The 17,639-nt window shown below is 42.0% G+C and overlaps 1 protein-coding gene across 3 annotated transcripts in view; it reads right to left on the reverse strand.

The window, feature by feature from the left end:
* The window catches only part of ptprga (protein tyrosine phosphatase receptor type Ga), a 252,060-nt gene that overhangs the window by 92,604 nt on the left and 141,817 nt on the right, over positions 1 to 17,639 (reverse strand). For all 3 annotated transcript variants that reach the window (XM_053483753.1, XM_053483752.1, XM_053483754.1), the window contains exon 3: positions 752 to 934. In XM_053483753.1, coding sequence (XP_053339728.1) covers positions 752 to 934 — 183 coding nt within the window. The remainder of the gene's footprint in view (positions 1 to 751; positions 935 to 17,639) is intronic.

Raw genomic sequence — 17,639 nt, forward strand, 5'->3', positions numbered from 1 at the left:
CTCTCTCTCTCTCTCTCTCACACACACACATACACATAGCCTGGGAAAAACAAACTGCTCTTGTATTTAATTTGGTTAAACTTCAGATACTGTGCAATAATATGTGGGAACATTCCTACCCATGGAATCTGACCCCCCATCTCCTCCTGTTAGCCAACAGTCTGACTCTCTGACGCTAAGCTTCGGTTTTAGAAGGTAATCCTTGCAGAAATTCCCAGAAATCTCCAAAAGCTCAAGCATTGTTTGCTTCATTTGGTAGCACTCACAGCCGTATGCATATATATATGCCACTTTTATTATTTGGGAAGGTTTAAGATGGTGTTCATAATTTTTTTTCTCCCTTCCTGCAGATGTTCTCTAGTATGGACCGAATCAAGTATAAACCTGAATGTACCGCCATTATTCACAAAAGAGGACCGGGACATTTATCTTGTTCTGCATAGATTATGTTGAGGAGCCGTACAAAGAAGCGGAAAGTGTGTGTGTGTGTGTGTGTGTGTGTGTGTGTAAGCAGAGTGTAATGATCCATGGCTGCAGCTGGAATCTGGATGGAGAGAGCAAGGTGTTGATGAAGCTGTGTGGGTTTGTAAAGAGACAAGCGTCAATGATGGCGAACACATGAACACACACACATACACACACACACCTGTGGCTCTGTTTTGCTTAATGTCTCTGCTTTACTGTATTAGTCACAGCTAGCGGATTGAACTAGAGACACACGCGCAGACATGTGTATATGAGTATAACTTGCCGGTTTTGCCCGTGTTCTTCATTGACGTCTTGTTCGACGATTCTGCTTCGAAGCCGTCCAGGATGAGCTCCTGGTACTCTGGTGAGACCCTGGTATCCTGGTCGGCTATGTTGATCGGCGATTGGTTCCTCTCTTGGCACTCCGGGTAGGCAGACGACCATCCCGTCTCTGGTCCATATGTCCCTAGATGGCAAGGGGGACAAATGAAAAATCAAATCATGTCACATTAATAAATAGATAACAAACTTACAGTAAGAGGGAGGAAAAATATATAAAACAAAACAAAAAGAAACACATTTTGTGTGCTACGCCAGCAGCCAATCTAAAAGTGTCTCCATTTCGCTTCAATGACCTACAGAGCTTCGAAATATATATCGATTAAGCCATCACTTCAAATTCGAGACAATTCAGTCAGAAACCTGCACATGAACCTGTCTTTTTACTGTTCACATCAACCTGCCAACGTTTCCTGACAGTTCTACAATCCCTCGGGAAAGACAAAGAGAGAAAGAGAAAAAGAGCGAGAGTGTGACATCTGCTATTTTAGGAACCTTAAAGTGAGCGTGTCTGAATGTTTTTCTATTCCTTTACAACATAAAAAAAAATAATCCAAATTTATAATTATCTCTATATCTTGAAATAGAGACTTCTTCCGTAAACGCATTTCTTTGCAACAAATACACACATTTCTGGAATGTCTTACAGACGAGCTGTTGTATAGCTATAGAAATGATAGCATATGAAAAAAAAACCTGCCAAAAAAAAACAAGCGCATTAATTTGAACCACCACCTTGTGGCTGGAGCTCCTGGCAGAGCAGCTGTTAGAAATGTGGACGATAATCAGCATCGATCGGGATCAAGCATTCAGCAGTGCTGTAGTGTAATGTGATATGTGTAATATATGTGTGTAATACAGTACATCTAAATTATCAGCATGGTATGACTTCTTGTGGATGAAAGGATAAGAAATAATAATAATGGGAGGAAAAAAAAAGCTTTAGTGTCTAAACATTCAGTGGATAAATCTGGTGATATGAGTTTTCATACTTCAAACTTTTACCTTCTGATATGAGTTCACAAAAGGGGTGGGAATCTAATTGGCGAATGCCTAAACATGACTACAAAATGAATATGGTATAATAGTTCGCCTTTAATAAGGTAAAATAATATCTCAATAATTCTTGGTATCAGTGGAATTTTATTATAATTTTTTTTTTACTTAATTTTTTTATACTGTACTTGAGTGCCTCTTGCCAAGGTTAAAAATAAAAGTTTGCTTGAAAGCAGATCACGTCATACCCACTGAAGGCATGACCTGACTTTGGAAACACCGGAGTCACCTTCACTTCATTTGAGCACTCTGAGCAGCGAGTGAACCCCGGTGTGTAACAGAACTCGGCCTGTTCGTCTGCCTCCCTCGAAAGTGCAAGCTTAATTGAAAGCAATCCTCAGCTCTCTAGCCTTTAAGATGAATTTGTCTGCAATTACCCGAGCCTCCCGTGCATCCGGGCCAAGCCCTAATGCCGCCTTCATCGGATTAGGAGCCGTCTCTCGTCTCCTTTCGGCCCGGATATAGCCATGGGCGTATCGATCGGACGGGTCCGGGGTAGATCCGGAGAGACTGGGAGCTCTGAACCGAGGCAGGCCGAGTGTGTAATGAATGCGCCGAGGCGCTGCGTGCTAGGAGAGACGCTCCCTGCGTTAATGCTCCTGTAACACGGTTAGAGATGGTGCAAATGCAAACCCAATCTGGACCCCAATCCAGCGAGAGAACGAGCGAGAGAGAAAGAGAGAGAGAGACGAGGCGAGGAGGGGGCGCTCTGGAGACCGGATGGAGTTAATGGGAGAGACATAAGCCATCAGGTGTCCCATGAGAAAGTTAGTCCTCCTATCTGTCTCTCTTTCTCTCTCTGAAAGAATAGGAGCAGGGCACATCTCAAAAGCAGTGGCATTTTACACACTCATCTAACATTTCCACTCGCAGGGACCTCGGAGGGATTCGTGAACACGCAGCAGCAGCAGGGAGGAACTGAACTTTGCAGACATAATGCTGCAACACGGAACCGAATGATACGTCAAAGGAGGATGCGATGTTTACACACACATTTTAGGATAGGATTTCGACTTCCTATCGAAACATTGCAGCATGACAATGTCATGCAATGGACTTGAACGTTCAAACATTTGTATATATATATATATATATATATATATATATATATATATATAAAATGAAGTTTAATATTGAACTAATTTTTCCAGTCAGATTTTCTTTCGGTTCTGAGCGGAACGTTTGCCCCGACACTGGGACGATCATTTTTTTTAACTACAAAGCTTAACACTGAGGTGAAAACAAAACCTCATCTTAACGCCTGTGATCTCACAGCATCACAGTATTTTTGACCCTCCGGCTCCTACTAAGGAAGAAAACAAACAAACAAACAAATACATAAATAAAAAATCTGCGAGTCCAATCACGTTCTCACCCGAACACGTGAGGGCTGAAGGAGAAAACTACTTTCGTAGCCAGTCTGTTTGATCCTTGTCTATTTTCTCTCTGCAAATCTCCGGAGAGCTCGTCTGTGTGTCTGAGTGTGTGTGTGTATATGTGTGTGTGTGTTTTTTTTAAACACTGCAAATATTAACAGTGCAAATGCGAAACACCTTCATGGCGCGCTCGTGCCTGAGGGAGGATCTGCTTCTCTCTCAATTAGCGGCATTCTCTCAGCCGCGCACATGCCAGTGACCCTGAAGCTGCCCTCAATCGACAGGAAGGAGAGGAAGGCCATGGTGTGCAATTTGCAACAACGGTAAGCAGCTGTTCGAGTGAAAGTTTCTCCAGCTTCAGAGACGGGCGGGCGGGCGGACAAGGCGGATATTGTACAGAGATGTTTTTTTTGGTAAAGAAGCGGAAGTAAAAGGAAGAAAGGAGGAACGGATGGGGGATAAAACTGTCTTTGTGATGTGCCAGCGTTCTTATTATCATCGTGATGATTTATCGTCGTCGCTACGTTTAAGACAAATGCTGCTTCCTGGTTCATCATTTCTGGTAGAAAATTAAGGAGTATGAGGGCGCAGCGGTTTCTGATGATAAACCGTTTACAATTTTCATATTTGGTTGCAGCTTCCTGTTTTTGCTAATGCTCTTTCTGTCCTGATTGGTTCTTCGCTTCCTATTATCATCCTTTTCTTAGTAACAGTCTCTCTCTTTCTCTTTTACTGACTCAGAATAAATGTGTGAATCTATGAATCATTGGAAACTCAACAAGTTATTAATAGGTAACAGGTCCCGCCTTGTCTTGTTCCATCATCTGGTGTTGATCTTGATTTTTTAAAAGAAGTGCCCCAGTGTTTTGACCTCGGCCTGACCTTTTCTTAAAGTAGCTACTAAACAAAAAACAAAAAAAAAGTAGGCGGAGTTAAAATTTCTAAAAAGTAAATATGAGGATATATATATATATATATATATATATAATATAATATAATAATATATATATAATATATTATTATTATCTATTATTTGTGCCTTGACCCTTTTGTGATGCTCTGTTTACCCTGGATTTGCCCTGTTCACCCTGGATTTCTCATGATACTGACTTTAAAAAACCCAGAACTTTATTAATACACCCTACTTGAACACTAGTCCCTACACCAATGTGTCCTTTTTCAACAGATTGAATTCTTTTAACTGTCTCTAAAGCATCTCCTCTTTAAACAAGATGAACTCATTGGAAAGAAAGAAAAAAAGAAAGAAAGAAAAAAAGAAAATGACCTGCGGCTCTAACCTGAGGCCTGCGTTCTGTGTTCTTCATCTCTCACCTTCCTGCAGGCGATACACTGGAGATCAACAGATAATGATGCTATGTCTTAAAGAAGTGGCACTGTTTGCACAACAGTCTGAAATGTAGGGACACTCCAGTTTGGCTGTGTGCTTTCTTTAGTACTGACTCTTGGCTTTGGGACTGAATTGTCACTTGATCCAGAGAGAGAGAAGGCGAGAGAGAGAGAGAGTATGAGCAGCAGGTGCATTCCTGGGTAGCAGTGCACTCAGTGTTGAATATCTGCAGGATTTATTGCTGCTCCATCCATTAGGCCTCTGGCGCTCGGTCCATTGACAGAATGGAGCTTTTGTAGCCATTTCCTTCATGCAGCAAAGAAAAAAAAAAAAAAAGAAGTGCCCTAATCTGATGAACGCACTGATCCAGTGCACAGAGAGAGAGAGAGAGAGAGAGAGAGAGAGAGGGAGTGTGAGAGGGACAGTGCATGGTGTGATAGCTGTAGGGAAGAGAAATGCTTAGACGTAGAAACATTGTCGAGTTAAGTAGTGCATTTGTAGTCATCAATCAGTCAGTAAAGGGCTTCCTGTTTAAAGCTGTATGTGTGCACTGGAACGAATCTGCACAACTGGGTCATTTTTTCCCTACCTGGACAAAACTACAGTTTTTTTTTTCAATGATCATTGCACCACAAGGAGAGGGAAAACAAATAGGTGCAGTAATACTGTGACCAAAGTAAGGACTGAAGATGTAGCTACTGTAGCAGGAGCTACATTGACTTTTCTTTTTAAGATTTCTCGTTCCCGGATGTTGAGCTTCGTGCAAATCGAAACTAAGCCATACGCAAAAGTCTTTTCACATGCGTACAGTATTACTGGTATTCAAGTAGGCAGTTAAAAATAAAAACAAACAAACAAATAAATAAAACCTGTTGTGATAGTTGTAGTGTTTTATTTTTAGGAAGCATGAATCATATGTGTTTACAAACTCAACAAGAAAAAAAAAGAAAAAGAAAAAAGGGCGGTGGTAATGTTTCTATAAAAGGACGTACAAGGATTAAAAACTTTACTACATATTTACAAGGAACTGTCAATACAAATCGTCGATTTACATAGAAAGTAGTTGTGCCGTAAATAATACAAAGGCGAGGCGTTCGACATGCAAAACAGAACGTTTCATCCTGAATATGAGGCCGACTGCCTTCTCCTACTACTCGCGCAGGTTTATATAAGTGGTGCTTTGCCTCGAATACCAGCCCCACTTACTCTGATTACATCAATAATTCAACCTAATGACTCAAGCAGGCTACGCGGCCGGGCTGGTGATGGGATCAAAGACACCGAGGCAGATGCATGCTGGGAGACAGAGGTGTACGAGTCCGTCACCGTCATCGCCGAGGACACGAGCAGCATGACGTCCCGTTACGCGCGTCAAAAACAATGTGACCGAAAAATATCCAGAATTGAGTGCCACCGTGGATGCGAATCCAGTGACTGGCAGGATTTCAGATCAACGCTAAGCAGAGAGAGAGAGAGACACAGAGAGAGAGAGAGAGAGAGAGAAAGAGAGAGAGTGAGAGAGAGAGAGAGAATCTAGGATACACGTCGCTGGCATAAAGTGATGGACGTTGAGGCTACCGTGTACGCGTGTTCACGTTGTACCTCTAATACTTTCTGCGTATGTTTGTAAAGAAAAAAAATGGCTTTAATAGTATAATTTCGGTATTGTACTGCTGTTCGGTTCTCGATCCGGATCTCGAACTCGGCTGCACAATATTAACGTGCATGGTCGAATACGTTATCGCTTCTATAGTAAAACATATAGTAGAACATCACTGCCTTGATCCATGCAAACAGGTTAAAATGTTAATTATTCATTTCTGTGAAAAATTTAACTGATTTAAAATGTTTTGCATTAGATTTCTCTATAGCGTGCATATTTAATTACACCACAAGAGGGCGCATGGCTTGCAGTTCAGACGAAGTGCATTGGATGTAGGGAGGACCTTTCGATTGTACGAAATAACAGCACACAGTTATAAACTCTCCCTATTTCTCTACATAATCCCCCGCTACACCAATGCACTTATCCTAGTTAAAACGCTGGCCTCCCAGGAACTCCTTTAATGGCCCAAACATGTGGAAATGGCTTGGAGTGAGGCTAGAACTGTACGGGGTCTAACTCTCAGCTGAGATCCTGTAATGTGCAAGTGGTGCTGGTGAATGATTGTGTGTACAGTTCCCACAGATGGATGTGTCTCTTCTGCAAGTTCCATCGATTTTCTCATCACTGATCTGTGCTTGAAGTCTTCTGCAAATGTCAATCGGTTCTACACCTTCACTCACCTGCAATTTCATCTCAAGTCCCGCGGTGCCTCGAACACCCCTTTTGTAATTAAACCGTTAAAAATCTGTTTTTTTTTCTTTTTGATGATAAATTAACAAGCCTCGTATTATGTTCATATCCGTTACTACATTAATTGGGATACGAACCAAATAGGTTGTCACATATTTTATGTTTGTTTTAAAAAATAAGTTCCAGCCCACAGAGTAGGACGTTACCGTATATTATTATCGTTTGCCACACTTGCCATACTGTTAAAGACAATTCCAAACTTTTGTATAACTTTTTGTGTACACTCATAAACTGTAAATCTACAGATAAAAGCCTCTGCTGTATAAAACAATGTAATCCTAAGAAAATAAGATCAGTATCAGCACTTTTTCCGAACGAAATTTTCTGCTAGAAATGCACTTCACCGTAGAGTGGAGTGTAATCCGAAGAACTGACAAACATGCTGACTCGAGCATCTTCCGGACAAAATGTGTGTGTGTGTGTGTGTGTGTTTCAGTCTAAAGTGAATTTAGATGTTTTAAGAGCATGGACACGGACACCTGTGGCCTCGGCACTCATGTCTTCCATGAGGAACGTCGGAGAGATCAGATAGAATGATTTTTATGGCTGGAGGAATAAATGTGTCTGGTCCCGCAGCACCCCGTCACCCCTCCCTGATGTGCGGCGTGTCTCTCAAACCACCTTGGTTATGACGGATGCTACACGGCGTTAGCGGTTTGTTGTCTGAAGCGTGGGGGTGGATGGGCTAAAAATAGCCGGGCTCACGCAGTGTCATTCCGTGTTAATTAGAGATGGCGTGCGTGCGTGTATGTGTGTGTGTGTGTGTGTGCGGGTATGAGTCGGGTGTTTGGACCCCTCCAGAGAGAGCGCTGACAGGACTGGCTGAAGTGCCACACACTGTCAGAGCACATTTCACAGCTGTCGCACATCAGCTCATTCACACACACACACACATTGTCTCAGTAGCCCTGTGAGAACCTGCCACTGAACCAAAGAAGCAAAAAGCTTATATTATGATGATCATTATTATAATTTAAAAAGCTGTTTTTTTTTTTTTTCAACGCAAGGTCAAAACTGGCAGATATTCCTATCCTATTTGTTCTCCACATGTCCACCCCCACCCCTGGAATCCAAACCAGCCAGCCAGCCAGCCAGCCAGACACACACACACACACACACTTCTCACCTCAGACCCTCACGTCTCATCTCGGCCCGTCACTCTCACACCGATGCACCCTCCGCTCCACAGAGACTGATGCCCTGACCATCAGACAAGCAACACTCCCTCCGCCTTTTACCACACACACATACACACTTACGCACACACATACACACACACACACACACACACACAAGAACCAGATCGCATTCTATTTTTTCGCAACTCACGGTGCCTCAGAGGAACTCCGGCAAACACAAAGCGCAAACTTTAAACACATTAACAAATCCTCTAGGTAACACTCCACACTAATTATGTAATCATCATTAATAACTGCAATCTTTTAGCAATTTAGATGGTAAACACCTTCCACTTACAGAGAACAAAAAAAGAAAGACGGTAATGGTTTTCTCTTGAAAAAATTAGGTAAGAAAAGAAAAAACAACTCCCAGTTTTTCATCGCCCACCTTGTGCTCTCTCTCTCTCTGTCTCTCTCTCTCCATCAGTAGTGCTGTGATTTTAGCTACATGATGAGGAAAGGACTCATTAGGCTCATCTTCTTTATACACTTCTGCTTTCATATCGTAGATAGGCGCCATTTGTCTACTTAAACCTCATGTCAGCATCTCTCTCTTACTCTCCGCTTTAATTTAAACCATTACATAACTTTAATATCTCCTTATTACTTAAACAAGCTCCAGTAAATTTGTGTATATTACAGCTACTGAGTGTTAATACACTGGCCACTGACTATGAGGTCTACACACATGCTACTTGTCCTCATATCTGGTTCTGGATCAGCCTGGAACCTAAAGTGGTCTTTCCCTTATGTTTGTTTTGTTTTCTTCTTAGATGCTTTTCTGCCCAACGCGCTTGTAAAGCGTGAATATTTGAGTTACGTAGCCTTCCTCAGTCTGGGTGCTGTTATCCTCCAACCATTAATCTCTCATCAGCTGCTGCACCGTTTTGTGTAAACTCCAGGGCCCGTATTCACAAAGCTTTTTAAGCCTAAGTGTTGCTCCTAGTAATGAAATTCACAATATTTTTTTAGAATTATGACATTTTCTTAGAATTTACCCTTAAATTTAGGACTAAATCTTAGTAAAGATTAAAATGATTCACGAAACATTTTAGCCCTAAAAACAGCTCCTAAGGTAAAAACTGTTAAGTGTAGCGAGGAGGATGCTTTTGAGATGCTTTAGTTTCCTAAGCAGACAACAAAATAACGGAAAGAAGAAATATTCTCCAAACACTGAAAATAAAACTAAAAGTAAACTAAAAGATTAATTTGGTTTTCTTGTTGTTTTACTTCCTTCTATCTCTCTTGGATTGTTGGCTACATAACATCCAAAAGTGCAACTTAAATAAACTGTCCTGCAATCATGTAAACTGGTGAAAGCTGAGCCACTTTGCTTTACAAGTAATAAAATCAGTTTGGGAAATAAATGTAAGAACTTAAATATAGTAACTACTGTGTGGAAATTGATTGCTTCAAAAGTTTTTTAACATTTGGCTGTTTTAATTGACTTTAGGATATTTAACTTTGCGTAATGTAGCCTGCATTCATAATTATACAATTTCTTTATTTGCTACCAGAAAGATTTCACTGTCATTTCAGGACCTCTACAGAGGTCAGAGGTTATTCTTTATCAACCAATCACAGTCCTTGAATTGCTGCATCATCCCTAGCAACGGGATCGACCACACCTCCTCCTCAACTAAGGTTTTTGTATGTTCCTTAGACAAAGTTGATCTAAATAGTTTTCTAAATCACCTTTAGTTTAAGACTTCCAGCTAGGACTTTTTAGGATAAGATAGGAGTTCTCTGAGAGAATTCCAAGAAGCTTTGTGTATACGGGCCCAGATCTCTAAAATACCAAAACCATCTGGAACCCAAAACCAAGCCACAGTCAGTCACTAAGATCTCACTTTTTTTCCTCTTCATTCTGAAGTGAACATTAACTGAAGCTCCTGATCTGTATCTTTATGACATAATGCATTGTGTTGCTGCCATATGGCTGACTGTGTGGATGTACAGGTACAGATGTACTGCTGTGTTTTGTTAAAGTGGCAAACAACGTGCTATAGCAAACCCTGCCTAATCTGTGATTTCTGTATGCACTGTGGGCGTTCGAATCAAACCGGGACTTTTGTCAGATGAATAAAAACTCCCTTTATGTGGAAGAATCACCAAAGTCATTCTGTTTTTGTACAACAACGCATGACATCATACTACCAACCAAGACCGCTTGCACATTACGAGAACTCTGCTGGGAGTTATGACCACATGTTTGTGCAGTTAACGGAGCTCCTGGGAGGCCAGTGTTTTGGTTGTGAAGCAGCCAGTCCGATCCTGGACCCGGTGTATGTTCTACCGTGATGTTATCCAAGCACGAGTAAAACGCTGGGATTGGTGCCTTAGTGTATCAGGGGATAATATAGGGAAAAAAAGTGAGTTTTTATTCTCATAACTGTGTTTTTCAAGTCCCGGTTTGACTTGAATGTGCTAAATAAAAAGTAATAAAAGCATGTTCGAAAGCCTTTGAGGATAAAGATCACCTCACCCCGTTGCACAGCTCTGGTCAAGATGTAGAAGTTAAGCTCGCGCATGATGCAACATCTGGCTAAGCAGCACGCTAATGCTAACATGACGAAATCCTGACTCAAGAGCTACTCTACCACTTAAATGCGCAATAAACTTCTAGCGCTAAAGATGGTCAGGCGAATTCATTCCTTAAGTAAATCCTTACAAATCTAAATATACTAATATCTGTCAACCTTACGTGACCGCACATATGACTGCATTCTATTTTTTCATTACTCGCTATTGTCCTGGGTTTTCTCTTTTCCTCAGATAAATAAAAGATAATGAAAGCCCCTTGAGCAAAATAAGAGGAAATCTAATTCTAGCAACCCTTCAAAAAGGGCTTAACTGAGTTACGGAGGGAAAACAAAAGCAGCTAAACATTCGGCAAATTAAAAAAAAAAAAAAAAACTAAGAAGAAGAAAAAAAAGAAGAGGAAGCACAAGTAAAAGTGCAATAAATATCCAGAAATTGTAGCCCCGTTGGCAAAAACTCATTTATTGAACAACGCTTTTCTTTCTCAGAGATACGCTTTCCCTCCCACGCCACCAGTCAGGGCCTGAAACTGTGCACTTGTTTAAAAGATATTGAAAATGCTAATGATCTAATGGAATTCGTTGGCTCGCTGTAGGCGGCGATGGTTACTATGCGACATCAGATTGCTTGACGATGATAAGGTGAAGGACGGCGCTATGAAGATGGGCGAGGATACGGCTGACCTCGATCGTTTCAGGTGTCACTAAAGGTCAGTTAGCTGGACACCGGAGTCAATAAAGATATTGCTCATATAAACAAGAAAACATAAGAGTTTTTTTTGCGAAGAAATTCTAAAACCAGGCCGTCTTAATAACTGAACTGGAATTTATTGATATTATTATTATTATATATTTTTTTTAAAGCTTTTTGACAGAGTGATGCCGCAAGCAAATCGACCGAGTCAGGGGAAAAAAAATTCGCAAATCATTCTAAGGACGCAGATTAAAGAGAATCAGCATCGAGACGATCAATCACGTCCAAAAACACACTCTTTGTGTTTCGCCTGTAATAAAAGCTTTTTTAATTAATCTTATTCGACTAAGTAAGATAGATGACATAGGACTAATCTCATTGACTGGCCTGCTTAGACGGAGACACTCAGACATGACGGCATTGCACGCTTCCCTTCCTTTTAAGACCAACGTGACAAAGAAAACAAAACAATTTATTGTATGATTAAGACCATTCCAAAATACTTCATGGCTCTACAGTATTTATAAGGCAGCTGGCTGTCTGTAATATCATGTGTGATTTTATTCGCATCAGTTGTGACCCGATGCAGCCACTGGCGACGCCTGATTCCTGCTAACATGCAGCTTGCGACTGAAGAACACTCCATTTGAGTTAATTCTAGTCGGCGTAGGCGGAGGAGGCGGGGTTCTGCTGTAATGAGATAATGAATGCTACTCTAGTCTCCGCTCGATTAACAGCCCTCAAAGCAATCAGCATCTTGCGACATCTGCACTTAGTGTGTTTAGCCTTCTTAGCCAGAGGGAAGGTCCTAGAACACGGAGATCAAGTGTGTATATTAAATATCTTAGAGGAAAAAAAAACTCTCCCTCCATCTGTTGGTGACCTCCGATAGTAAATACATGCTTGTTGTTCTATACGTTCAAGTCGTTCTGCTTTAAAGTAAATAATGCTCATGTAGAAGAAGAAACAGAATAGCTTTAATAGTTTGGCTGGAGTCTGTAGTTCCTGTGACAAAACTGTAATAAACTCGGCTCAAGGGATTAAGTGAGGGCCTAATAATTCAGCCCACTAGTCCATGAATCCAGGCTCTAAATTAAAATCATCTTATGGACTGGTAATTGAACTGAAACTGAAAAAAAAAAAAAAAAAAAACGGGGTAAAACAAAGCAACAGATTATACACAGATATAAACACAAGGTGCTAACGATAATTTATTCTTCTTTAGCAAGCTAACATTATTCGACCATGTCTCTTTCCAAATAAACTAATTTAAAAAGGTGTTTTTATTCTGTTTTTTTTTTTTTAAGTTTTGTTTTGCCCCATCACCTCAGTATCACCATGAACTGGACAAACCCTGTGATGCCACCTAGAAAAGCAGTTTTGAAGAGAGCTCTGGTTGTTGCCATCTTGGCAGACGCCGCCTAAACACCCGTTAATCCATTAATAGGTTAAAAAGATGGCGTCTGGGTATGGGTTGGAACATGCCTACTTACCATAATTACCACAAGTTAGCTAGCTTAGCTTCAGCTCCATCATCTGTACCCTTTCCATCGTTCTGTGATGCATAGCATACAGTTAGTGGATTGACGGCTAATTTTATGGCTTAATATGATTTTATCTGATGAGTTACATAAAACTTTTATCCCTGTACAGTTGTGAACGGAAAATCTTGCCCTGGAGACTATTTAAACATTTTTGTTGATAAAATGCTGTAAACGGGTATTCTGTTGTACAATTGGCCGTTTTAACACAGAGGTTCATGCGAATTGACACACTTTTAAGATCCGACCCCCAGTGGACATTTGAGGAACTGCACTCTTCAGCACTTGTGCACTGGCTCCGTGTTTCAGAACTGGACGGCGCCCCTCGAGTATTGCACGCTATTTTGTGTGTATTCACTTTCCAGGTAAACACTTATCTAAGGCTCAGAAAATATATTTAGTTGATCGTACTGGACTACCCGTAACACGGGCCACTATCTAAAATGAGTTTGACACCTCCACCCCACGCACCCCCCCTCCCCCTCCCTACGGGTCGAGGATTATCTTGCGAGAGAATTTCAGAGCGCTACAACTAAATGAGTTGCTGTTTTTTGACAGCACGGAAGAACAAAAGACGCACACCAAACAGGCCTGCAGAGAATTATTTTTTTTCCCCGACTGGCCACCTGGGACTTCATTAACAAATGCTGACGTAAAACGCCCTGATCCAGAAACGGTGCGTTAAGCTATGAGGCGCTGTGTGAATGCAGACTGTGCTGGCTGTACTAGAAAGAACAGCTGCCGTCTGTAATGTCCTGCAGCATTTAACAGATGCAAAGCTTTCCTGCTTGTGCCAAGCTAATAATACGCCTCATGATTGGCTGATTGCTTTTTATGCACCTTCCTTTGGTTAAGAGCAGAAATGAAATTTGGGATTGATTGAAAATGAATACTGATTTGGTTTTGGTTTGGCAGGGATACGCCGTGCAGGGTAGAGACTTTCTAAATTCAAGAGACGGATATAATGGTGTGGGAATTGGCAATGACTAAATCAGGAGAAAATTGCTATTATATTTAAAAAGAAAGAAAAGGGTAGGGGGGGCTAAAAATAAATTGATTTAATAATACACAAATGAACGCAAATAAAGAGACCATCTCCCAACTGATTATCAGTGCTTATGATTCCAAAAAAACACAGAAGTTCAGTGATTATCCGGATTACCCTGGGACCTTTCTCCCCAAAATCCCATAGTCTCGCTGTGGTATTATTAGCAGTATTATTATCTCTCGGTGTTTTCATGCTCTGTGTATAGACGTTGTTGTTCATAGCCTTGCAGCCAGTTGCACCAGCAGATCAAAAGTAGCCTAGTTTGAATGTAAGTTAATAGTTTCCGAACCACTGAAACTTTTAACGGTTGTGCCAAGCGACCTAGTTTCGATCTAGTATAATATACAGTATAATCACTATGTACGGATGTTTCGACGCTCTGCATTTGAAATCTGTTTGGTTATAACGACGATGAGGAACATAAAAGCTGCATCTCTCATTTATGCATCTTGATCTTGGATATACACTGAACTGAATGACACTGATCTTCTTTCCGGCAAAGAGCCCAGGCCTCCGAACTCCATGATCAAACACTTATGGCTTGTGCCGGATAAACGCGTACCATTTCCACGAGACCCCTGCAGCCCACAGCAGCCAAATGGTCCGCTGCTGTCTGTCTTAGTGCCGGACACCACGGCACACCCTCAGAGGCCTGGCGGGAAAGCGGGACCAAAAACAAAGGCGGTTCATGTTATGTCTGATTGGCGTACGATGAGAATTACGTTCAGCTTGTACAATCGGCCCCTCTTTTCCTTTAGTGCTGATCTCAGAAATATCTAATCTTTTTATTCAAGGACGATCCCGTTCTCTAGAGACGACCGACATTAATTAATCAATCACAGAGCTTGTCATTCTAGCAGAGTCTGTTCTGGTATCTTTTATCTCACTCTACTCCTGCTGCAAAGTTAACACTGGTTACCATTAGGTCAAGGTCTCTCTCTCTCTCTTTCTCTCTCTCGACTTTTAATTAGACTGGACCTTCGGTTCCAGGTGAGGCGATCAACTTGTGCAACTCCGGACGGCACAGCTGGGCTCGGAGTCACCGTGTTAATTACGCCTGTGCTCTAAACAAAACGAGATCATTAAGCGCTACACGATCTGTCAGCCCTCAGAGAGGAGCTTAGAGGTGTTATGGCCGGTCCGAGCCTGAGGCTGCTGACCTCCTCCTACCGAATCATGCCGCTCTTATGACTGAAGAAATACATCAAGGACCGATTTCCACCTAGAAAATTCAATCTAATTTCTTAGAGATGATGCCGTGCATGAATAATGACTGAGCGCTTGTAGAGGTATCATTAGATGCGCTGGCAGGGAACTGTAGACGTTATTTGTTTTTAAACTGAAATGTCGCTTTTGTAAACAACATAAAACACTTAAAAAGAAAAAAAAAAAGTAGAACTTAAGCAAAGGAGCAACGGAGCTGGTCTAACGCTTTTAATGTGCTAAATAAACTACAACCATCATGATTTTTTTTTTTTATCTGACACAATGATCTTAGAGTATAATCTGTATTAGTCGCGGTCTTTACGCTAACAAACGGTGTCATGCTCTTAACACCGTATTGGACATAGTGTTTACGATCTGATGTTTATCAGATTTCCGTCGGGGCGTGTCAGGCAGAGGAGCTGACATGGAAAGCATGGCCTTTAAAAAAAGGGGAAAAAAAAAAGATAAGAGTCGCTTTCAGTCAGTCTGAGATGCGCTGTTTATCCAACCAGAAGGGCAAAAGAGGACTCAGGAAAGACACGAGAAGAGTGTTTCTTTCTATTAATCCGGCATGCCTCCTTATTTTTTTTTTTTTACCTTTGCTAAAAGTCTCAGAAATCCAATGGTGGATTTTGTCTACTAGGTGCTCTCTCTCTTTCTGCGCCATTCGCTTGACCTTTGACCCCGGCGTCCCTCTCTCCATAAATCAAAAGCAGCGGCTGGCGGGATGGCGGCCGTCAAATAATGGATCGTGCCTCCCGCTTGGGAAGCGCGATCCATTAAAATTCAATTTAGCCAAAGTCTTCTTGCTTAAAACAAGCAAAAGTGCCAGTCATCAGAATCGCGGGAGTGAGAGGGAGTGAGCCGGGGCTCACGGAGGCACGCGGATTGATGAGGGAAGAGATTAACACTTCATTTACAGTCCCTGCAGAAACAGCATCACCATAATGAGATAGATGCAACGGAGAATAGAGTGTGGAAAATAACACACACACACACACACACACACACACATACAGAGGGAGTGAATAAAAACCAAGTAATTTAACAAAATAAGGGAAACAAAGTGCTTGCAGGAACTAAAACCTGAGGGAAGATTGCATTTTGAGTAATGCCAAGGATTCCTGCCTATAACAGTGTGTAGTTATCCCAGCTCCGTGTGTGTGTGTGTGTGTGTGTGTGTACATATATGCATGTTCGTGAGTGTGTATTCGTGGAGTAATTCTAAAGCCCTGGGCACCCAGTCAGCTAGTGTAGCCGTATCATCCATTAGAGCCCAATCACACTGAAGTTCCACTCCATCCATCACCCCTCGACTTTCTCCCCTCCTCCAATTAGTAAAGTTCAGAACGCCGGTCTCCCCCCGCGGCGGGACGCCTCCCGTCTCCGTCTCCCAGCATCTGGCTGATAAATGCGCTGCGCTCTCCCCCATTGATTTCTCTTCATGCTCGACCCTTTTCTTTGATTTGCTAAGTACTGGTGGACTGAGCCCATGCTGACTGAGGTGTTACACGAATAAAGCTCCGCCGGCTCGCTCATCTGTCCTGTTGTTGGGGCTTAGAGCCTTGGCTTCTTGGCCTGACTGGAAACCCTGATCTTGGACAAACACATGAGCGAAGAAGAATCTATTAGAAAGAGTTAATAAAGGTGCTCGGTTACATTCAGCCATTAGGAGACAACTTCATTCGCCTTGTTATCGAGTATAAATTATAAACGCACTCTTTGTTTTTGCACTGTACTCAGTTTCAGTATTATCCTTCCATCTGCTTTTTCCTTGTACAGGGTCACAGGAGGCCTGTGGTCTATCCCAGGGAACCTGCGGCATAAGGTGGGGGATACAACCTGGATGGGGGGGGGCAACTCTTCATAAGGCACACAAGCACACACAATCGGGGGAAAGTGAAAACGCCAGGACTGCATGTCTTTGGATTGTGGAAGGAAACTGGTTTACCCAGAGGAAACCCACCAACCACAGGTAAAACATGCAAACTCCTCTCTCTCACACACACACACACCAGAGGCGAGCTGTGATCCCCCAACCTTGAGGTGCAAGGCGACTGTTCAGGACTCTCAGTTTAATGATTTGAATTTATTCATACAGTCAGACGGACCGACTCTCCTGGTTGATGTGTGTAGTTGAGCAGTGAAGGGATTCTTGGAGGTTCCCTCTGTTTTGCTGAGATTCTGGGTCGGTATGTAAGAACGGCCGCTCGCTCTTTTCCAGCCAGCTGCCGTCTCCCACGTTCAGCCAGTCGACGTTATTCGCACCTACTGTTCATCTGATTTCGGTTTCAGAAGTGTTAATACCAGCATACTGTTGTATTACATTTTTTTTTGTTAACTTTAACAACCGTGACTCATCCCGAGTCTTTCTCTCCTCTCATGCGTATTCCGTAACGCAGCAAACATCACTTCCATAATGCCTTTCAAACTCTACAGTTGTTTTAAAAGCTTTTCCAATGTACCTATTGATCACGGATCTCAATATC

Source organism: Clarias gariepinus, chromosome 23, assembly GCF_024256425.1.
Source record: "Clarias gariepinus isolate MV-2021 ecotype Netherlands chromosome 23, CGAR_prim_01v2, whole genome shotgun sequence".
Classification (NCBI taxonomy): domain Eukaryota; kingdom Metazoa; phylum Chordata; class Actinopteri; order Siluriformes; family Clariidae; genus Clarias; species Clarias gariepinus.